The 23211-nt window shown below is 43.1% G+C and overlaps 1 protein-coding gene across 3 annotated transcripts in view; it reads right to left on the bottom strand.

Annotated features, from left to right (window-relative positions):
* The window catches only part of LOC5514098 (dynein axonemal heavy chain 6), a 43700-nt gene that overhangs the window by 9725 nt on the left and 10764 nt on the right, over window positions 1–23211 (bottom strand). For 2 of the 3 annotated variants that reach the window (XM_032383637.2, XM_032383638.2), the window contains exons 13-52: window positions 22986–23204; window positions 22529–22818; window positions 21858–22084; window positions 21325–21515; window positions 20838–20918; window positions 20267–20425; window positions 19918–20039; window positions 19730–19839; window positions 19315–19376; window positions 18999–19103; window positions 18537–18655; window positions 18236–18310; window positions 18067–18154; window positions 17436–17686; window positions 17096–17327; window positions 16782–16835; window positions 16544–16689; window positions 16083–16151; window positions 15406–15592; window positions 15018–15091; window positions 14569–14743; window positions 13853–14110; window positions 12163–12460; window positions 11414–11568; window positions 10347–10469; window positions 9862–9930; window positions 9181–9399; window positions 8154–9038; window positions 7705–7922; window positions 7111–7330; window positions 6473–6775; window positions 5574–5897; window positions 4506–4907; window positions 3928–4182; window positions 3099–3479; window positions 2874–2996; window positions 2186–2431; window positions 1427–1876; window positions 699–999; window positions 68–478 (exon numbers count right to left, since the gene is read on the bottom strand). In XM_032383637.2, coding sequence (XP_032239528.2) covers window positions 68–478; window positions 699–999; window positions 1427–1876; window positions 2186–2431; window positions 2874–2996; window positions 3099–3479; window positions 3928–4182; window positions 4506–4907; window positions 5574–5897; window positions 6473–6775; window positions 7111–7330; window positions 7705–7922; window positions 8154–9038; window positions 9181–9399; window positions 9862–9930; window positions 10347–10469; window positions 11414–11568; window positions 12163–12460; window positions 13853–14110; window positions 14569–14743; window positions 15018–15091; window positions 15406–15592; window positions 16083–16151; window positions 16544–16689; window positions 16782–16835; window positions 17096–17327; window positions 17436–17686; window positions 18067–18154; window positions 18236–18310; window positions 18537–18655; window positions 18999–19103; window positions 19315–19376; window positions 19730–19839; window positions 19918–20039; window positions 20267–20425; window positions 20838–20918; window positions 21325–21515; window positions 21858–22084; window positions 22529–22818; window positions 22986–23204 — 8677 coding nt within the window. The remainder of the gene's footprint in view (window positions 1–67; window positions 479–698; window positions 1000–1426; window positions 1877–2185; window positions 2432–2873; window positions 2997–3098; window positions 3480–3927; window positions 4183–4505; window positions 4908–5573; window positions 5898–6472; window positions 6776–7110; window positions 7331–7704; window positions 7923–8153; window positions 9039–9180; window positions 9400–9861; window positions 9931–10346; window positions 10470–11413; window positions 11569–12162; window positions 12461–13852; window positions 14111–14568; window positions 14744–15017; window positions 15092–15405; window positions 15593–16082; window positions 16152–16543; window positions 16690–16781; window positions 16836–17095; window positions 17328–17435; window positions 17687–18066; window positions 18155–18235; window positions 18311–18536; window positions 18656–18998; window positions 19104–19314; window positions 19377–19729; window positions 19840–19917; window positions 20040–20266; window positions 20426–20837; window positions 20919–21324; window positions 21516–21857; window positions 22085–22528; window positions 22819–22985; window positions 23205–23211) is intronic. The other variant, XM_032383640.2, reaches the window with a different exon arrangement.

Below are 23211 nucleotides of genomic sequence, written 5' to 3'. Positions count from 1 at the left end.
CCCTTGTCACCGGGTTGACATGACAAACATCATAGTCAATTCCCTGATATTATGTGTACTAACTTACCTGTATTAGCCTTGCGATAGGGTCTGAGGGTACCAGCGCTTCCAGGCGGGACAGGTGAATGGCGCGTCTCTTCTGCAGACACGTCCTTAGAAGACTCCACACAGTTTGCAAACAGATTGGTGAACCAGGGTAACGAGAACTGGTACATCACATCTAGAGATGAGAGATCGGTCAGCACGAAGTACAGAATAGCACCACGGGCGGCTACTGGAAGGTACTTTTCGCGGCTTGCATTAATGGACTCCTCTGTATGCTCAGCGAGATCGACGCGCTGCTGGATAACGTGCGCCATCTTTTCGCTTTCATCCAGGGTAGTGATTAGGTCCTCATCGTCCAGGATATTTCCGCGTGAGGAGTTGAGCAGAGACAAAGATCTATCTTCCAGTTCACGCACCTTGGAGCGATCATTAACTGGAATAATAAAAAATAGGGTTACTAAATGCATGCCTTGTGGACTAACACATACTGGACAATATCCCCTGTCTATTTTTAGCACCTGGATAATCGGTTTCATCGTTACCTAGATTAACAGCTACTGTGGCATCACATAGAATCAAAAAGGTTAGCTAGATTATAACAAAAGATATTACCTAGATCAACGGATAACATATCATAGACTCATAGGCATTACCTAGATTGACAAGCGTTTCTCGGCGGTCTTCTTCCAGCTTGGGATTCTCCTGCATCACAGTACGTGATAGTAACTGGTCCTGGAGTCCTTCCAGCGTCACCGTGAAGTTGATGATGGTGCTTTTAATGCACACGTCCGGTAGGAAGTGGGGGTTGGCCAAGGGCGTGGTCAGATACAACCGGAAGTTCTCATTGTACTCAATGTCCGTCTCGCCCATCCTGATGACATGCATGTTACCCTGGAGTATGATGTTCTTGGTCAGGATGGGGTTCAGTGACGGGTCGAGCTGCTCACCGACATCCTGCAAATGAAAGTAAGGAGGCCGTCACTAGGCTTGTGTACACTGCTATTAGACACAAGAGCCTAACCAGTACGGTAAGATAACGCCCTTACCGGGCTCGCATACATTACTAGAGCGCAGTACAGCTTCCTAAATCCACCCGAATCATTAAAAATTCAATCCATCCTACAATAGGAAGACATCGATATATTTCTCATCTCGTGGCCTATCTACTAAGTAATTAGAGTCACGTGTTTATGAGGATTTATCTACACGAGTGGCACGGTATATATCTATATATAAAAACAAATTAACTGTTAGGTACCTAATAATCCGATAATAATCTGACTTACTTTATATAATGGAGTGCTGGCTGAGAAAAGTAAATCAATTCTAAGGGAATTATTTCAGTTTCTAGTTGGAACTATCTATAAAATGCAAAGGTTACCTCGATCAGCACAGGATCACCTAGAGGGATTGCATCTTCTAGCGCTCTAAGGTAGTTGGGATCCGTTGCTTTGACCACTTTAAGCCCGTTAGACTTCTCCCTCTGCATGATCCACTTCACGGCCTGCTCTTGTGGGTCGATGAGCAAGGGCCATCGCCTGCAGTGCTTCATGATCACCGCGTTCTCCACCGAATGCTTGTCGTGGGGAAGCTCATCATTCAGCCACTTCTGAATCTCGATCTTCTCGGAGAGCACGTCAGACAGCTCAAACTCCCTGCCGACCGGAATGCTTTCCTTATTGCAAAGGGCGATCCAGCGCATTATCAGATGACTTCGGTAGGAGGAGGTGAAAGCGCCCAGGTAGGTGACCGCCGCGGCCGAGACAAAAGTGTCTCCTAATAGACCTGTGCACTGCTTGGCAACCTCTTCCAAAGACGTGTTCCATCGAATCTGTTTAGGGAACACACAGTGTTGATAGTTTGATGTTTCTACGGCTACTACTGCACTTGACAGCCTCTTCAGGGAAATAGAGCCTACACATGCTAAGCCTCCGTTCACTTGAGAGCTCGAGAGGTAAACGAATTAGAGGATGCAGTGGGACCCAGCTTGAACTCCACATTTACTCGGACTGTATTTAATTCCCCGGTAACGGGATTCGAGGTAAGTGAGTTCTACTGAGTTTTACGGAAATATGACTAAAATAGTAATTATCCATCATTCTCGTTGATCTTATATCTTATTAAGTACGCTCATATATACCTGTTCCTCGGCGAGTGCTGTGGTCAGCACAGACGCTCTGTCCAGTCGTGCTAGTGTCAAATTCTTCTTGACTTTCAGCTCTTCTAGTTGCTGCACCGAATCGTCGTACTGTCTCTGGAGAATGTTAAGTTGGTCCTGAATTTTGTTCAGACTCGCTTGCTTTAGGCGGAGATTCTCTTTGGCCATGGCTAATGCCGCCTGGGACTCCTCGCAACGCTTCTGTTTTGGTGCAACCATCTTGTACACCTGTCAGATAAAAAAATAGAAAAGCGTAACGGTTTTGATACCTGTGAATGTGAGATAACCTGCTTTAAACTTCGCTGGCTTACAGTCATATTCAGAGAGACCTCGATGTTAACGCTCGAAACGTCAGTAAAACCACTTAGTTTTTAATGAGATCCACCCAGATTTTACTGCGAATTTTTACAATTTATTTCAATGTTTTTTTTCTTGCGTTAGGCCACTTACTTCAAACGAAAGTGGCTCAAGTATACGTAGTATACGAAAATTTCCAAAAAGCTCCAACCCTAGCCTAACAGGAGTCGTACCCGTATTGTGATCTAACGGAGGAGGGAACAAATTGACTAGAACAAATTGGGATACTATGCAAGGTATTTTATAATATAAACAAGCCGATGTTGCTCAGTGCAGACTAGAGAGGGAAATAATCAATCTACACATAACTCACATCCGCGTAGTTCTCTAGCGCAAGGACCCATTGGCACATTGATCGACACGCCACGGAGATCTTGCCCACGTTATCCGGGTTAAATTCAGGGTGCTGCGTGTATTTCTTCAAGCGAACAAACACCTGCAAAGAAATAGTGGGAAAGTTTTTACAGGAGAACTCTGTGACACTGAAAAGAGATCAGATCAGATCAGAACAGAGGACGGAACAAATTACAAGAATCACCTTGTCAGGGACACTATTTTTGTCGTAATTAACGAGCTTTTTAAGGAACCCCTGGTCACCAAGTAGCAGCTTGGCCGTATTCCAGTCAGGTTTTTGTTGCAGTAAGGTACACACGGCTGCTAGAACGGTCATGACCATGGCCGGCGGCTTGGTGTAGACCCGAATCTCGGAGATGTCCGATTTGTCTAGTGCGTCTAGTGCTGATATGGCGAGCTGCAGCTGAGGGATTGCATTATCCAGGTCGCGCTGCGCCTCGTCTGCTATCGCCTGGACTCGCATTGCCTCCTTGTTCATAAACTCCTCTTCTTTCTGAACGACACTGTGTACTTGGTCTACTGCCTTTTGGTCTCGTGCGAGCTGCTCCAGAAGCTTTTCAGTGTCCTGAAAGAAATAAAATAAAATAATTAAGGTATGATGAGAATTTGGTCAATTTTGACAGTACGACGCGCGCTACCGTGGCCACCTTGACAGTTTTGTGAAGTAGGCCAACAAACGATGTGATTAACGTGTTATCTGATTGACAAAGCTCCACTAGCCAACCATGAGGCAAAGAAATGTTTCAGTGCAAATCATAACACGTCGGAATGTCCCTAGTATTGAAGTTTGTGTCAGCCAAAACTGTCTCGGATGGTAGTGACTAGCTTCCTTTATAGCGCTTTGCACTAGAACTGCTTGATACCAAATTAGATAGGGAAAGCTTTGCAAATTGCAATCGGGCGTATGAAATCCTTAAACAAAGTGAACTATACCAAGCTTACTATCCATACTACCTCAACATGAAGCTTTACAAATCAAAGTCAAATTCGCATTGTCAATGCCGATCACGTACCTTGGCTTTCTGCTCAAGTTTGGGCCCAAGCTGTATTAGCTCTGCTTGCATCGTGCTGACTAGCGCGTTGGACTCTGACAGTTTCTGCAATCCTGTGGCCAGACGCTTTCGGCTGGAGCTTATCTGGGACGCCTTTTCGTGGAACATGAACATAAAAATATGGACGAACTCGATGTAGCTAGTAGGTGTAGTGTAGTACAGGCGCTGCAACTCTTTGTAGAACCGGTCAGTATCATCTTCCACGTCTTGGTGAACCTACAACAGCAATAATTCATTAAAAGACCTATAGATTTGGATATAGACCCTCTCAATTACTCTAAACAAATCCCTAGCTTATCTCTTTGATCTGAGATTCACTGAATCTTAATTTAAAAAATAACTGCGTGAATCGAAGATTATTGAAACACCTATGAAGTCTGTACAGGTCTGTGAGGCTTGCGACGCCCAGATCTCTAAGGACTTGGTAGTTAACTTTCTGGCATTTTTATTTTGTAGAATATAGTATCAAATTGTTCCGTTCGATGTCTTCCTCTGTCACAAGGGTGTATAGTAAGGTAGTACATGATATCATGACCAACCTGCACAAAAGCACTTGCTAAGCTCCTCTTTAACGCGGCCTTATCTGGCACCTCCACCACTTCAAACTCCATGGACTCAAGGTATGAAACGGCAACCGAGCGTAACGCATCTTGTGGCCACTTATCGTACCAGTCGATGGTACAGCAGTTGATTAGGGAAGGGTAGAGACGGCAGCGCTGCCTGAAGCTAGGACCAACAGGGCTAGTTGAGATAACCACGTGAAGCTTTTTCCTGACCCGGTGGATGAAGAAGTTGAAGGTCGCCTCTTTTGTGTCCTGTATTCCACTACGCAATACTTCGCCTTTCAGCTCTAGGAAAATATTCTCGTAGTCTTCGTGGTCAAACATGTTCGGTACTTCGCCAGTGCTTAGAATACTGCTTACATCTTCCAGAAACATGTCCTTGAGGAAAAGGGGAATAGTTACTAACAGTTAAAAGTTCTTAAAACTTCTATTCTGTGAAAACTAAAGTAGGCGAATTATTTGCGTAATCAAAGACGACAGCTCTACAAAGTACAAAATAAGTGTTGCTAACAGTGCTTCGCTAAAGAGCATTTTTGATGCAAGGTAAGCATCTTATAGTAGGTTGTTATGTTAGAGTTCAAAACTTCAACTTGTCCTTTAAGAAAGACAATGAACTGGTTTTAACATTTCCTATAAACATGTTCTTGAGAGGAAAAAAAAACAGGGAAATAGTACCCAACAATAAGGGGAGGTGCAAGGAAATCTACTTTAAATAAACATGAGGCCAACTACCATTTAAGAAAGGCTTGGTTCAAGTTATGATCTCATCAGACCTTCTGAGACAAGAATTCTCGAAGACAGGGCCAAATTTTTTTAGGGCCTCTAAATACCCAGATTAGGGTACATCTTTCTCAACCCCATTTTTTTGGGTTTCTGTTATTTATGTGCGGTCAGTTAAGTACGCCATCATGGCGTGCTGGCGTAGAGGAAGTTGCGCCCTTAAAAAGAGTCACAGTATCTCGGGTCAATTCAAGATCACATATTTTAAAAGCTTAACCTTAACCCCCAGTGCAACATCCTACTTATGAACTTACGCCGCCTTACCTTTGCCACACTATCAGTCAGGAACAAGACGGTGCTTTCCCCCTTTATACCCGCATTGAAATACGCCTTCTTTATATCCTCCCAGAACTCGGCTCTCTGATAGACGCGTGAAACTTGAGGCTTGATGAAGCGACAATCCTGAATAAAGGCTGCCAGTCGCACGACCGTGACTTTGCCTGTCCCGCCCACACCAACAAGCATCATGTGACTCCCTGGGTGTCGAAACACACGAGCTGCGCGCGCAACATGTTGGACTGCCATGTCAAAGAACACAAACCGCTGCTCCATGTTGCCGCTGGACAGTTTTGCTTTGTCGTAGTACTCCTAGGATAGAAAGGTCGCGAAGAACATATTTTCTTCCTAAAGGGAACCCTACATCGATCAGTTTACCATTGTAACAGTACTAAAAATAAACGACAGCAAAAAGTGTTTTCGGTTCTCGCAGTACTCCTACGAAGATTGTTTTCGAGGAGAGGAGAGATTTCTTGCCCAATGGTAACCTTATCTTAAACAGTTTCCTCTTTTTGACAACACTTAAAATAAGGCAACAAAAAGTGTCGATGTTTGGCGAGACCTCCTTTTTGTTACCCGTTGCCTGGTTCTTCTAAGAAAAGGAAACGAAGGGGACATATATTTGTAAGTCTAAAAACACGACTAGAATGGAAACTCTCCAGTAATTAAATAAGAGTAACAAATGTAACGGAAATGGGGAAACTGTAGCCTCTACCCTACATCTATTTCCTTTAGTAACAGCTTTAGACATTATTATTATTATTATTATTGTTATTGTTATTGTTATTGTTATTGTTATTGTTATTGTTATTGTTATTGTTATTATTGTTGTTGTTGTCGTTGTCGTTGTCGTTGTTGTTGTTGTTATTATTGTTATTATTATTTACCTGTAGGATGTGCAACACGCGGTCGTAGTTGCTAAGAAGTCTGTAAATCCTTGTGCCGTGTGGCATGTTCGTGTCGAAGAAGTCTCCGTACATAATTGGCTCATCCTGCAGCATCTCTGGTTCCCAGCGCACCTTGAAGCCCAAATGCAACTGCTTGGATAAAACGTCGTAAAAGTAGGCTCGGTCGTCCTGGTTAATCAGCCTGTCGTGGAAAACACGCGAAGCTTCGTGCGCTAGGAGCTGGGCGAAATGCTCACGAATGGTGATGATTGTGGGGTGCGCTTGTAACATGCCTTCTATGAGCTGTTGGAGAGATTCCGTTTGTGTTAGTTTGGCTCATTTCAAGCGATCATGATAGTTTATAACGACTCTAATAAGTTACACGTGTGGAGGGCGGAAGAGCAACAAAAAGTAAACAAAACCGCACTACGACGGTGGTACCTTCTTTAGATTTCAAGTTTTGGACCGTGGAGGGGGTTGTTTATTGAAAGTTCAAGAGCTCCAGAGCATCAGCATAAACTTAAACGATTCAAAGGCCTGACCACGTTTTGAAAATAAAAGAAAGAAATAAACGAACAACCAGTCAAGCCACCAATATAATAGGTAGTTTTACTACAAAATATTGTTTTTTGGCTTACCTTGCTCAGGTCCCTGAGGTTGAATGTATAGTGTGTTTTCGCTGGGGTGGGAAGCAAATTGACACTCAAGTTAAAGTACAGGCCCATCGCGACCGACACGATACACTCGCGAGAGTCGCGTATCTCGCGCGTGAAGTCCACCTTTTCCAGGAAGCGACCAAGTTGAGTGTTGTAGATATGACGTAGCCATTTAGTCGAAGGGTGAGGAAGGCAAAGCATGCTTCGGATAGAGAACAGAAAAGGTTTTAGAAAGGCAGGGAAGCAAAAAGGGCAAATCTACAAATAAAAAAACTTATAAATAACTTATAAATTTGTCTTCAATAGCATATATGGCTACAAATCCATACTTATCATGGTATCATTGAACCTTTCTAGACTCGATGTTGGCAAAGGCAACAAATTTTTCCTAAGAGTTTATCTGCAGATCTGTGAAAGCCTCGTTTTCTCTTAAAAGTAAGTTTGTATCTCCCTTTTTGGAGTACATGTAACAAGTCCCACTGGGAACGCTGAAAAATCTCCAGGGAAAGTGCTGATACACTAATATACAGTCACAGTTTGGAAATGTGCAAAATAAAATAACCCGAGATATTGTACCTGAAATGTCGCAGCAGCCGATTGTTCAGGGTGCTCCTGCCACCTCCCGGAGGAGAACAGGCGGTCAGAAGCGTCACATCGCGCAATTCCTTCCACAACAGCTTCTTGGCGTCATAGAATCCGCCCGCATCCATGACCTGTCGAAGGAGCTCAAGCGGTGGCTGAGAACTGTACTCGTCTGGCTGGGGCATGTTAAGGTCGTCCACAAACAAGATGAGCTGAAATCAAGAAAATGTAAGGGAAAAATACTTCTGACTGTCATATTCTTAAAGAAAATAAGAGATAGCGCTATGACGTAAGCTTATGCTCTAACGTTTATTTTTATCGAAAATCCTCGAACAAAATGCACACACTATAAGCATCTTGACACACCTTGCTGTCAAAACGTTTTTGGGAGCTAAATTATTTTGCACTGTTTTGCGCGCGGCCACATATGCAAGCTGACTAACCTTTTTTCCAGGTCTTGGCCCAAGCACGTCTCTACCTCTCTTGACAAGCCTCGACTCAATGAAGGTCCTAGTCCTCGAAGCCGTGGTGTGAGCGGAAAACTGAATCTTCTCAAACGTCACGGTAGACTCTGCTGTCATCCTTGGGCCCGAAGCAGCAACTTCCATGAGACTCTCTACAAAGTTAGAACCACCACCACGGAACACCGAACCCAAGATGGCGCCTACCCCTAGACCAGTGCCCCCAGGGGAGGCTAGCCTGGCGAGCGTATCGTAAAGCAGTGTGCTCTTGCCGACTCCCGACTCGCCGGTCAACAACACAGGGTGTTTGTTCATGGCCATCAGAGCTACTAAGAATGCGTACCGCACTGTGTCAACAGTGGGTACCAACGAGCGGTCAACATCATATTCTGTCCTTAAGGGCGGTGGATCATCAAGTGTGTTAAGCGTGTCCGAGATTGCGTACTGGTTTGACACAGATTTAGCAATAAGCGTCCTAGTGGCAGGGACTAGTAAGTCCCATCGTGCAAAGTTTCCTGTTTCCATGTCTATGTAGTACGCAAACATGGTTGCCTGACCTGCAGGTAACAGGATGCTTAAATCGCCGTTGTTCATGAAGAGATCTCGGACAAAAGTGTCAAAGACTTCTCGAATAGAGAGTGATCTATCATTATCATCTTCCTCGCCATCTCCATCACCATGCAAGTCCAGCGTGCCCCCAAATGCCCAGGTGAAGGCAAACACGTAGACCTTGCCCAAAAAGGTCAATAGGTGGGTAGGGTTACGCTGGACGTAAGATGTCCGCCGCTCACGCATCTCTTGTTCGGCGTCATCCACGAAGGTGACCACTTTACTAGATCCAGACTCAGACGCGGGAGCTTCGGCTGCCTGGATACAATAGACATTAAGAGGATGAGCAAATAGCATGCCTTAATTAATCCACTTTAATCAACTGTGAAACTGATTTTTTTGGCTGGATCACTATCTTTCCCGTCTCATATTTCAATTTATAATCTTGACATACAGATACCTGATGTTCGGATACCAAGGTCTGTTCTTGGATGTTAAATCCGCCGTTAGCCATAATTAGATCAAAGAACCCGGAAATAATGCCACACAGAGTGCATATCATGCTAAGTGGAGGTGCAGGAATATGCTGATAGCCCTCATACTGACGAACAAACTGCAGACCGCGCTCAACACTTGACTCAAACAAAAGCAATAAGTGGTCGCTCGCTTCAGATGGGATCTAAAAAGCAATGGTTAAGAAATAACATTAAGAGCGGGCTAAAAGATGGACTTACCTACCAACGTTGCATTTTGTTTTTCGAATTACCAAATAATTCTGCTATGGATAACAGGGCTTAGAAATGGGCAATAAGCAGTCATTTTACACTTACGCTCAATACAGAATCACAGAAAGCATCTATTTTCATAGGATATCCATCGATATTCTTCCTTTAACATTAACATATTCACTCGAATTGATCCCTTTGTGACTCCGCTCTTTGGATAGCGAGCAAGCGGACTATTGGGGCTTTGGAAGTATTCTTTGATTCCTTATTTAGAGGTCGACTCACACAGTTTAACTCTTTTCTTATGTTTTGTAGTAGCAGCAAAAACTGCCTAGGGTCTAACATGCATATCGATCGCCTACAGGGTATCGCCATACTAGATACTATACTTTTGAGAACTTAATGGAAAAGCCCACCTTGGATTTGTCTTTCAGCTTCTGAATCCAAGTTCTCACGTAAGGTTTCCATCCAAGCTCCTCTGGTTCCTAGTGAGGGAGAGCAACACTAGTGTTGGTAAGGCTGGCATACATTTTGTGGCCACAAATAGCCACATGGTTAGGGTCGTAGCAGAGGGAGAAAACGAGGGATCGCTACCCCAATAGACGTGGGTCAAATTTCTCAATTTTTGTCACCTTTGTTTAAGTAAATCTTATTTTTCTCTATCAAGAGTCCCAAGAAATTCTCGGTTTGCTATAGCTCTGCATATTTCTGATTATTTTGTTTCTGTCTATTTTAAAATTCCGTCGTCATCACGAAATGAAATACTTACCATACCATAGTGTACTTTTTCCTACGAAGGATATCATCCAAGTGTTAGAACGTTTACTCTGTGGTGCGTGTATGCTTTCACATGGCAGAATAGGATTCAAGGTTAGTGACAAAAATAGTAGTACAAACTTACCATGTAAACCATACCGCACCGACTGACGGTTGCAGGGGATGCCATAGCGAGATGGTCCACCTCAAACATTAGCCGCATACCTGGTCCCATACCTATGCGCTCACCATTAGACAAGCATAGCAACTATAAGCAGAAAGGGTAACTTAGAAAAACTACCATTTGACAAGCACAGCAACAAGTGGCAGAAAGGGTTACTTAGAAAAACTACCATTTGACAAGCACAGTAACAAGTGGCAGAAAGGGTAACTTAGAAAAACTACCATTTGGCAAGCACAGCAACAAGTAGCAGAAAGGGTTACTTAGAAAAACTACCATTTGACAAGCACAGTAACTAGAGGCAGAAAGGGTAACTTAGAAAAACTACCATTTGACAAGCACAGCAACAAGTGGCAGAAAGGGTTACTTAGAAAAACTACCATTTGGCAAGCACAGTAACAAGTGGCAGAAAGGGTTACTTAGAAAAACTACCATTTGGCAAGCACAGTAACTAGAGGCAGAAAGGGTTACTTAGAAAAACTACCATTTGGCAAGCACAGCAACTAGAGGCAGAAAGGGTTACTTAGAAAAACTACCATTTGACAAGCACAGTAACAAGTAGCAGAAAGGGTTACTTAGAAAAACTACCATTTGGCAAGCACAGTAACTAGAGGCAGTAAGGGTAAAACAGAATAACTACTATTGACGATTTGTATGTCTATAAGGTAGATCGGCCTTCACAGACCAGGGTTACACAAATTTGAACGAAGTTTTGCGATAGCTTTGTGATATAAACATCGCTTTTCTAGGTTCAAACACTAGCAACAATAAATGGTTTAAGACTTTCTACATTGGGCAATTTGAATCCTGGATCACAAGGAAGTTAGCCGGAGATACTGTTTTGCTCATGTTTTAATGCTGGGATGCTGTTGCATTGCAAAATTGCCCCCATTATGGGATAAATGTTCTGATTTCAGCTCCAATACATTTCTCCTAAATTGCCAGTACGAAGAGGGGGCCTGGACATCTCACTGGTTCCGTCAATACGTTGTGGAAAAAGAAATGGTTCCTCTGATCTTGCTCTGACTGACCTTTGAGTCATCCAGCACAGTGTTGAGACTTTCTACCCAGAGCGTGTCTACAGGCCCATCCATCACCAACCAATACCAGTTCCGTGTCCCCTCCCGGGGGTGTGCCTCCTCTAAGGAAGTCATCTGAGATTCATCTGCTCCGAGAGTCGTCTCTACTGCAACAGCATGTAGCGACATTACGGTTAGAGTGGCAAACACAAAACAGACCCACATTTCGTACTCAAGCCCTTTACCCCTTTAGTAACAAGAGCCCCCTCTCCCATGCAATACGATCCTCTAGATTTAGAGAAAACATTTTTTATTTAGGCTCTTCCATCCCCTTAGAGAGTAAAACACATAACACTTTTTAAAAAGTATAATTGACTTTTCAGTCTAAGAGCGTGCCGTATGAACTAGTCAAAAGATGTTAAGCAAGATAAAATGCTGTTGCTAAGGTCAACTTCTACACTTTCTTGTAATAAAAAATACATATGTGTTTCTATTGTTGCAACTGGCATTCCTGGAGATGAAGATTCGGCCATTGTTTTAATCAATCAGTTAATTGACAATACCTTTACGTTTCTTGATAATATCTAAACAGCTTTACGTTGAGTTGTTCCTTGGTCCCAAAGCCTCGAACGTCGTTACTAACGTTGATCAAGGCTCTGGAACCCGAGTAACCGAGTTATGGTATTATTGTGGTCGATAACTTCAGGATTTAGCCCCTGCTTGTTCACTATTAGATAAGCGCTGTCGAAGACCACTCGTACCTTCACTCTGGTCATCTCCGCTGACACCAGACACAGTTGTTGTGTAGGAGCGTGCCGAGTAGGGTCGGCTAGATGCAGGGGTAGTTGCACGAGATTCTGCGCGTTCTTCCCGGATTTTCTTGGAAATTTCTGAGCCTCTGTTGCTCTCTTTTGCGAAGCGACGGTACACACTGGATAACAGTCCATCCGTCCATTCCATTGTGCTAGGGTTAAACTCACCATAGAGTTCGCCAACAGTAACGCACTTAGGGTTCAGAGAGGACAGCTCAACTTTGCCTTTACGGAGCTTGGATGAACGCTGAAATAAAGCGTCATTCTTTACTTGGTATACATGTTTTGAGATGATCTTCATAAACAGCGCGGCAGCAGAATAAATACAAATAAATAAATCTGGATCATATAATAATAAGGAAACGTGATAATGATATAGAAGGGTCTTGTAGTAGTATTTATAATATTTTGGGTCTAACTGTGATGGTGTGTGGAATGCGAGACGCCGACGGCATCTTGGATGCACATCTTTAATATGTCGCGTAAATGAATACCGTAGCCATAATTCATAGATCTAACGCGCACGAATATCCAATCTGAAAGCAGCAAATAGAAGCCAGCGAAGTGCAATCCAAATGTTTCACAAAAGTCTCACAAATTGTACAACATGTCGGATGAGGACAGTGAGTCCTGCTTGGATTTATCAAAAATACAGACGTTTATAGGGGCCTTTCTGCGACTTGGGAAGTAAAACACAGAAACCTAACATGATGGAAACTTGTCTTGTTGTCCAATCTTGGTGAAAATCTTGTAGAGAAGCATAGAAAAAGATGATTACGAGTTTGGTTGTTGAATGGAAACGGCACGAATCTAGCTCAAAATACGAAAACTTGGAAATGATTAGATACAGCGGTGCTCTCTTCGGTAGGTACAATGTGTTTTCAAAGCTATTTTTGTCAACTTGCAGTGATTTAAGTGCGGGGAAAATAGAAGACAAAGCCGAATTCGCTGTTTACGTCTGACTTCTAACTACAAGTTTTATCGGAAAACGTCAAGATTTACAGCAAAAATACAAACGACAGTCATATTCTTATATGTAATTGAAGTAACCTAGGTAATATCAAACACAAGTTTAATGGTAGGACTTACATTGCTCTTTTAAGTGGTTTGTTTGCTTTTTGTTTTTCGTTTCCTCGTAGTAAATTTTACGTGTTTTTCTACAATTTGAGTCACAACTCTAAACTAAAAGTGGCCGGTCAAAGAAAACAGGGCTAGCACTTTTTACGCTGACCGTAAAAAGCTCATTTGCTTGTCCAGATTCGCAGAAAAATATCTCAGACCAATCTTATTCGCCGTCGATTGTCGACTTTTTTGGGACATTTGTAGGACCACATGGCTGTTATTGCACCATCTCTTTCCTGATTGGCTATTCGTGCGCGCATGATTGACATTTCGGATCTATGAATAGAAGCCAGTGATTGGAAAATCAAGTGTATACTCTTAAAACCAAGTGGAAAGAATTTGTAAACGCGACCGACAGCAGATAAATAAACGTGATGATGATTACCAATAAAAAAACATAGATATAGGGGTATAGAATATAGTGTATTCCCGCTCTAAAGCCTCATTATAAAGTACAGCTATATCCAAACGAACGAGAACCTTACTAACGATGTCCATTCTGGGGAGGATGTCTTACCGCTATTGAATGGGAGTTCTTGCCAGACAGGATATCATCAACCTCGGGTTTTTCGTGTTGTTCGCGCGACTGCACCAAGGGTAACAGTACTAAAGCTCGCTTGAGAATCTGCCTCGCGGTCGTCTTCCCACCCCCTGCAGGACCGACAAGCATCACCCCGTGGCGCACTAGTATGGTATGGTAGATTTGCACAATCTTATCAACTTGACTAGGCCAGTACTGGATGTTGAGTTCCATGAGGGACCAACGAACTGCCCTCTGCAGAAAAAAAACACAAGTAAAACAAACACACAGTCACTTATTTCAGGTAAAAGAGGCATGCTATATAGGGTATACAAATACCAAAGGTGGTTTCCTTGGACAGGTTGTAATGTAGCCACCTAGCTTGGATGAAATATTCTAGTTAGTAGTCAAAAGTTCTTTTCTCAATAATAATAACATTTCCCAATAACAATAAAAATCAGAAAGCGTTAGTTATTTGAACCACCTCGGGATGGGCAGAAATCCAAGCCTTATGCTAAGACGAAACGATCTGGCCAGTATAGGCTATTTATTTCATAATAATATCCCAAAGGGAGGACCTTGAACCATCCCGGAAAAAAATTGAGGCCGGCAAATATTTTGAACGTGGACCCTGAAAAGACGAAGGAAACCCTACTTCAGGGGTTGTAACATAGTACCCTGTTGAAGGATCATGGATGGCAAAAATAGCGTACCTCAAGTGTGGCGTTATCTGGCGAGGGTGGTGTGATACCCGGGAACAAGTCGGCCAAAATTCCCTCGAACAGTGGCACGTCAGCTGCCACGAATTTGGGGATGTTCGCTTTTTTGACCGCATTCATGATAATGTGCGCTTCCTCCTGCTCTAGATCCTCGGAGTCACTCTGCTGGCTAAGGGTTAAACTTGGCGGTTAAAGTAGTTTAGCACAAAACATGTAGATACTCAGGCTAAGTAGTCAATATGGCGCTTTGTAAACAGCCAACTTGGTATGGCGCAAACATGCACATATTCGTGACACAGAACTGAACACAAAACACACATATTCAGGCTAAGTGTACGCACATTGAACAGTTAGCAGGGGCGTAGATAGCAGAGGCATAGTCGGTTTTCAACTAACCGACACTTTGTCATCCTCCTAGGAAATAGTTTCACATTTGACCTCACCTTGATTCACTTCGCTGCTGCCCAGCCATCAAAAGCACGGACTTGATGGCGCGAAGCCCGAAGTCATAATGATCCTAAAACACAACGTGTTGAATGTCAAATGACAACAAGAAGAACGTCCGCGATTTTACAAAAATGCTAGGGTTATTGATTCATGATTCCATATTTAACACAAAAGGGTATGTCTAGGATGTTGATTTCAGTTAACTTCCCATTCGCCAGAGAAATAGAGAAACGTCGAAACAAGGAAGCTGATGAATTGTTGCCGACACATTGCTGTCATATTAAGTATTGCCAGCCTTTTGTTAGAGTAGTTGTCGACAACACACTTTCCACACACTTAGTAGTTGCCTACAGCTTGTTGCCCTGTTGCATTGTGGTGGCCCACCTGCTGAGAGAGTTGCTTGCTGGCGAGCTGATACAAGTTGTACACTTTGCGTGACAGCATGGCTGCCGTAGTAAAACCTTCAGAGAACAGGATAATCTCGGCAATGAGTGCGTAGTCAGGGATCATCATCGCTACCGGGCGGAACAGGGACTTCAGGTTATCCGGAAGCTCAACTCTACCAGCATACCTGTGGAAGGATGACATTTAAATAGAGTACGCATTGAGTGACCATTACTGTGGGTATAAACCAAGAGCCCAGTGAAACAGCACCGCTAGTGCACCATGTTGGGAGGAGCTGCAAAGTTTGTAACAAATGTCTTTTGTCTTGTGGTAAGCCGAGCGTACCAGTGCCAGCATAAGTTTAGTCGTTGTTGGCCTCATTTAGCTGACCACAAAACAAAGAAAATCATGGCCAACTACTCTGCAGCACTTCCTAACATGGTGTTCAAACAGACTGGGCTAGCGCTATTTGCCAGGGGCTTTAAAGCAAAAACGTCGGCGTCTTTAATAGACCACAAAAAAGTAAATGTATCGGACAGAATGCATTTTCCATTTTTTCCTGTCGTCTCAGCCACCGTCTGTTGCCTCTGTTAAGCTCTCTAATGTAACAATGCAGTGGTTCAATAACTTACCGAGATGCCGATAGATCAACTTGAATAGCTCTGTGAACCACTTACCCGGGATTCATCGTGATAAACACGCCACAACTAGGAGTCATTTTGATGTCTCGTCCCTCAAACAGAAACCTAAAGCAAACGGAATTAATTAAAGGCACGCCCCCACTCACCCTAATCAAACAGGGAGCCATGCTACAAAGTAGGGTTCTCTTCCGACGAGGTGGTGTAGGGAGTTCGGTAGGGATCGTACCCTTTAACCAAGAAAGTAAACCTGAAAGTCCTCCCACCAAAGTGATCTATTACGCAACTAGCAGAGACGTGATTGGGTTTACAAAAACGGACTGTCCGATTTGAAAAAAAATAAGAAAGGTAATGAAAGGTGAAGAAAGTAGCTTAAATCTCTTACAAAGAAGCGCTATGCCTTTCATAATGCGTAATCAATATGTTATCATAATATAGCAGCTTGACTTCTTTTCTTGGTCTTCTTCGGGCTCTAGATACAAAGGTGACTAATGATGTACCTTGTGGCATTGTTGTCTTTAGCCAGCTTGATGGAGTGTAGCTGCTGCGCTATCACGGATAGAACCTCAACGTCAATCCGGTTAAACTCGTCAAAGCAAATCCATGAGCCGGATTGCGCGACGCCAGAAAAGAATTTACCCATCATCTGCCCAACAAAATCTCAACAAATTAGACGCACAAGAAACACGAAAAGACCAATTTCAAGGCCGATTCAAAAAGACCAATTCCTCGACATACCTTGTAGTCCAGTTCTTCTGAGCAGTTGAATACAAGACAGTGTTTCCCTAATGCCTGGGGAAACACAACACAGAATATTTTGCTTAACTACTGGTTTGATTGTTCCAGTTTTAACAAACAAAAAATGACATTCAGACTATTTTCTATTTTCATAAGCATTTACTGGTTGGCTCAATCTTGTGAAAAAAAGACTTATTTTTGTGGTCGCAAAAAGAAAAATGTCAGTTACAAAAACGTGGTAGCGTAATTATCTACCATGATTATAAATTCGACAGGTCAGCCAGGCTTTGATTTATCCACTATAGAATACATACTTTGGCTAGATCCTTGACCGTCTCCGTTTTGCCGGTGCCGGCGGGGCCTGAAGGTGCTCCATTCAAGTGCAGGTTAAGAGCCCCAGTCAGCGTCAAAAAGCAGCGGTCAGTCAGCGGTGTGATGACGAGCCGGGAGGAACACCCAAGGTACTCGTAGCCATAGTCAAAGACAGCGTCACAGTGGCACACAACACAGGCATTCTGATCGTCCCGCCACTCATATCGGAGCTGCCTGGAAGGTTGGAAACGAAGAGATTGCTGGTCTAAGGACTATTTTCACCCCTAATAGTACATGTCACAGTACATGTTCGATAAATCTTGCACAGAAAAAGGCTTCTACCTGATCCAATCGAAATCTTCTTGGCTTGCTACATGATTGCTGATCATAAGGTCCAGGACCTCTCGACCATGCACTTCTAGCGTGAGCAAAGATTCCAGTAATTGGCGCTTGTGAAGTGGGAGTAGTGACGTCACGAGTTGAGACAGAGTCGTCAATCGTAAGACTAGCTTCTCGCGCATGCTCTGTAATGAGTCTTTGGGTCGAAGGGTCCGGAAGCAGGCCAGGACGTTACGGTTGAAGTTAATTTGAGACTAGAGGGGCGAAACCACAGAGAACACAAATAAGGGGAGACAACATGTATGTCTGTCCGTCCGTCAGTTAGTCTGTCTGTCTTTGAACTGGTTGTCGGCGAACCGGTTTGTCTGCAAACAAACCACAATTCGTCTGACCATATATCTGTCTGTATTCTCTGTCTCTTCATTCCCCCATCTGCCTGCTCCTCCGACCATCTGTCTGTCGGTCGTCGCGTCTGTCCGTCTGTCTATCAGTTAGTCAGTCCGTCTGACAATCTGTCTGACTCTCTGTCTTTCCGCCTACCCGTCTGACCTTCTGTTGTTCCGTATGCCCGCCTATCTGTTACTCCATTAATAATGTCCGATTATTGCCAGAACCTCTAGAAATAAGTACTCACGACAGTCAATATAGCCTGCCCAGGGTGGCCAAGCACCCAGTTCGTGTAGCTGGTGTTGTTTAAATCCGAAAGGGCCGTCTTAAAATGCCTGGAAATAAAAGCAACACCATATATATATATATTTCTAAACAAACAAACAAAAAATCAGAGGGATGAGAACGCTACTTACAGCTTTACCGTTTCGTACATGGCATTCTCCACATTCAACAGCCATGATTCCACATTTCCACGAGCACGCAAGGTCCTGGAAGATCAACCAAAAACAAACGGGGGAGATTCGTATGAGGTTACTTTATTCAGTTACACTAGACATTGGGAGTTGTTTACCAAATGATGCTCTTTTTGGCTGACTGACTGATTGTCTAGGTCAGTTACTAGGTTAATCGATCGGGGTGATCACTGTGATCAGTCATTTGGAGTGGTTAAGTGATAACTAAATTAGAAGTGTTTGAGTCGGCTATTGTACGTACTTGGGTAAATTGACTGTCTCACCCTCCTCGCTAATCATAAACTGGATCTGAGGAGGCGAGTGCGCCTGGCGCACTATTTCAAGTTGGTGAATGTTGTCAAAGCACTTGCGCAAGTGAGGCTGAAAACATGCAGAATTCAGTTAGTTTGGTAGTGAAACACACAGACGTACGAACAGACAGACAAACCGACAGTCGTACGGACAGAAAGATAAAACGACGTACGGACAGACAGATAAAACGACGTACGGACAGACAGATAAAACGACGGATGGACGGACAGACAGACGTACGGACAGACAGATAAAACGACGGATGGACGGACAGACAGACGTACAGACAGACAGATAAAACGACGGATGGACGGACAGACAGATAAAACGACGGATGGACGGACAGACAGGCGTACGGACAGACAGATAAAACGACGGATGGACGGACAGCGCTGCATTTACTTTTGTGTACCTGTACTGCGTTGGGGTTTTTGTTGTTGGCCAAGATGTCTAAAAGGTCTTCATTGCTGAGGAAGTAGAATCTAGAAAAGACCAGCCTTTTTGTCTCTAGATAATCCTAAAGATAGAAATAAGACATGAAGCATTAGCGAATATTATATATATATATATATATATATATATATATATATATATATATATATATATATATATATATATATATATATATATATATATATATGCAAAAAAAAAAAAAAAAACTCGCTCAATAAGGGAAACGGGACCACACTACAAATGTTCGTCCAATAAATCAACGCTTGACTACATACCTCCAAGCACCTATGAATCTTCTCAAGATGAAAGTTGCTGGCTTGCAGAACCTCCAAGACGCCTACAGTAAAACAGATAGAGAACGGAAAGAATATGAGCCGTATTTTATTCATGTGTTTCTTTGATAGGCGACTTGCACTAAAAAAACACCTGTCTTTTTTAGTGTAAAACTCACGCCAAAACCAACACAAATATGACTGTTGCCTTCACACCAGAGAGCAACGAAAAACTAAACTCTTTCAATGAAAATAAGCCCTTCCTTACATAGAAACTTTCTGGCTGATCGTAAGCGCTGAACAAGTTGCTTTTATCTTTTTTGGTCGCCAAAAGCCTGCGCGGGTTTGCCACCAAGAATCCTGTGACTTTTTGTATAAGTCGCTTATTGTATAATTGGAAATGCTAGAAGGTGCTTACCGGCAGCAGTTGCGGCTTTCACAGCGTTTGGTTTATCGATGGTTCTTCTCATAATATCTCTCCATGATTTGTCAACTTGGGCAAATAGACGGGCCTCATTTGGTAGCTGCCTATAAAAAAAAAAACAGCAGCATAATATTGTCAAGATGGTGATAATGGATAGAGTGCGTCACTCGGGCTCCTGGTACCTCTGTATGTCTGCTGCGGTGAAGATGGTCTCTAGATACAGCCAGTTACGCTGGCACATCAACCATTCGTCCAGAGTGCGTGAAAATAGATGAAGCTTGCGGTCCCATTCTTCCACGAGTGCCTACAGGAACACAAGGCTTTACATTAACTTCCATTGACGCTGACTCAGATATTTGTAAGGACAAGGGGGCCACTTTTACAAGTGGTGGATTACGCCCCAATAAAATCTCTTCTGCCAGTTTGCACGTTGCCAGTTGAAAATAGCTGCAAGATGACTGAAACGTCAGATGAATCAATATCACTATAGTTATCAGTTAGATCAATATCACTATAGTTATTAATGATCACCTTGATTGGCGTGACAAAGCGTGACCCTCGGATATTGGCCAAGGTCACCTGACTCTCCTCCAGGGCTGTGATGATATCATCCGCGCCCGCGATCACCGCGATGTCACGTGATGAATGCGCTTTAAGATTGAAGTCTGTATAATTCCAGAAATCCATGACCTAATAAATGCAACATTCTAAATTTAACCAAAGTTAATATCATAAAACCTAAATAAACATGCAAATCCACTAATAGTGTAGTGTCGTAAAGATTTGATATAATAAAGAGAAAATTTTAGGGAGAGTGAGAAATATGTGCAGTATAAGTAACAGATTACCCGAAACCCCACTAGCTAGTCCCAAAATCCAGTTCCCTAAAGAATAATTTTCAGTCATTTCTATTCAGATAAACGAACTCCCCCCCCCACCTAACTAGACCCAATATCAAGTTCCCTACAATTTTTTGCGACGCGCGCGTTTGTTTTCATCCTCGGTTTCACGCGCGCAAAGGGTTGTGGGAAAATGTGACGAAGGTGAGTTGATGTTGCCTACCAGTAATGTTCGATCATCAGAATGGTCCTATCAATCTCACCTTTTGCAGCATTAGTTCTAGAGTCGCTTCATTACTGGCTTGGGAGGAAATCTCCGAAATCTTTTCCTTATGTTGAAACACCTAAAAGGCAAAGACAACGCCACTGTGAAAACACAGAGATAACAACGAAGTACCGTTGTGACCTTAACTGGACAGATTTTCCAAACAAAACCTGGTAAACAACTGTTCACAATTTATTTTCGGTAACGACTGGACGGATGTATTTAAAAAAATGAAATGTGGATATAACAAGGAAAGAACACGTGAAGGAAAGTCACCGATAACCTCCAAAGGGGGATAAAAAATGCGAGAAAGATCATGGATAGCCTGTGCTCCAAAGGGGTAGGAAAATTTGAGAAGAAAAGACACTGGCAACCTTTGCTACGAAGGGGACAATAGGCTTGAAAGAGCAAGCAAGCTAGCAAGGGAGTAAGTACATATGCAACAATTCCAACATTTCAACATGCACGGAAGGGCAAAGCATTACATTCAGTTGCAGTAGATTTCCAAGCGTGAAGTACTTGTCTCGGACTAGTCGCGTGCCTATGACGTCCTGCACAGCTTCCCAGTGACGTGTACGAAGCGCGGGATTACGCAGACTCGTTATGACTGGCATTCCAAGTTTAAAGCTGGTCACTCTCTGCTTCAGGCGTGGCACCACCCTATTTGGTGGCAGACCTAATACAAGACATCAACATTAGCTTTATAATAGAATAACGCCACATCACACGCCGTTTAATCTATGATTTTATTAGTGGTGATTTCATGAATGAATCAGTTTTGTGAAACATCATGTACAACTGGGTCAATACTTGAGAGCATCCTCTTTGTTTAGGGTATGCCCGAGTACGTAAAGTTATCCCGAGTGAGTATGACTCAAAGGGGCACAAATATAGTTCGAATTAGTACGAAGTTATCCAATATTAAGCTATTGAGAGTATCACTGACCCTGTGGAACCATTTTCTACTTAACTGTACTGACTTCATATTATTTATAATACATTTCAAAGGTTCCCTCACCTTTTTCCAGCAAGTAAACCGTCTGGATGAATCGGGTGACATCTTTTTGCACGTTTTCAGTGCTGAGAAGGTCAAATGGCGTCGCTTCCCATTGCTCCACCAGACCCTGCCATTCTTGAGTGGCCTCCCATAGTAGCCGCCGCAGCGCAAGATCTTTATCTACCTCTGTTACCTCAGTCTGTAGTGAGACGGCTTGCGCTGAACCCTGGCTGGAGACCATCTTACCTCTGAACATATATAAAAAAGACGAAGTGTTTATTAGCTTGCGATTAAAATTTATTCACTTATAGTTACTTACTGAATGACAACACTATATTCTTCTTTTTTGTATTTCCAGTGAAAGAATAAAAACGGACGACTACCCAACACTGTGAATACCCCTTTTTGAAAACGCTCACGTCAACTATGCTTAACTCAAGACAACTGGGGTCATCGGAGACTTGTGCGGTGTGGAGGCTTTTATTATCAGTACTCGGAAGCCTGATACAGCAAACAACATGTGATTGAAGGAAATATCTCAGTCTCTTGCTTGAATATGACGATAGCCGATGAGTTAGCGTGACTCGTATAGTGCAAGAGTAAAATGGCGTCGAGAGTAACATTCTTTGAATGCACCTGGTGTTACTGAGGGTTGCATGGAGAATGTATTGCATGTATTTTTTAATACTTACTCTACCAAGGCTTTCTTCTGGAATGTGGCCGACATGGAGTTGCAGAAGCGCTCCTGATAAGATGCATAGCTTTTGGCTTTGGTAGTAATAGCCTCCAGCTCTTCACTGAGGAACTTGAGGGTCTCTATGGTCACCTGTGGAATGTTGTCCGCCTCAAGAAGAATAGGAGAGCGAACCTTGTTCTTGATAACAACCAGCTCTCGGCGAACATTGGATATTAGCTCCTCCAATTCTCGGGTAAAACGTTGAATATTTTCGTCCCTCTTTGCTTCACAGTAAAGAATAGTAGACTAAAGAAAACACAGAAAATACATTTTTTAACCATGGAGATCTTAGAACGCAAAGGAACAAGTGTATAAGCGTGATTGGGGTAAAGGTAAGGAATTTCAATAACACGTTGGCAAAGATCGGTAAACATTTAACCCAGAAGGGTCCTTGAACCAGTTGTTTTCCATACCTTGAGGTGTTGGAAGCTAGGCATTAGCATTTGATAAAGCGCTAACTCTTCAGGCGGTATCGGCAAGTCAAAGTTCCTGGCGATAGAGTAGAGCCGAGTGACGATAACGTATTCCCGCTCCAAGGATGTGATATCGCTGGCCATGCGTGCAAGGAAAACCAGGTGCTCTACAAAGTCTTCGACGCTCTCAGGCGTCTTGTCTAGTTTACGAGATGCGTGCTGCAAA

This window comes from Nematostella vectensis, chromosome 2 (genome assembly GCF_932526225.1).
Source record: "Nematostella vectensis chromosome 2, jaNemVect1.1, whole genome shotgun sequence".
In the NCBI taxonomy this organism is placed as follows: Eukaryota; Metazoa; Cnidaria; class Anthozoa; order Actiniaria; family Edwardsiidae; genus Nematostella; species Nematostella vectensis.
This window is presented reverse-complemented; position numbering and strand designations above follow the sequence as displayed.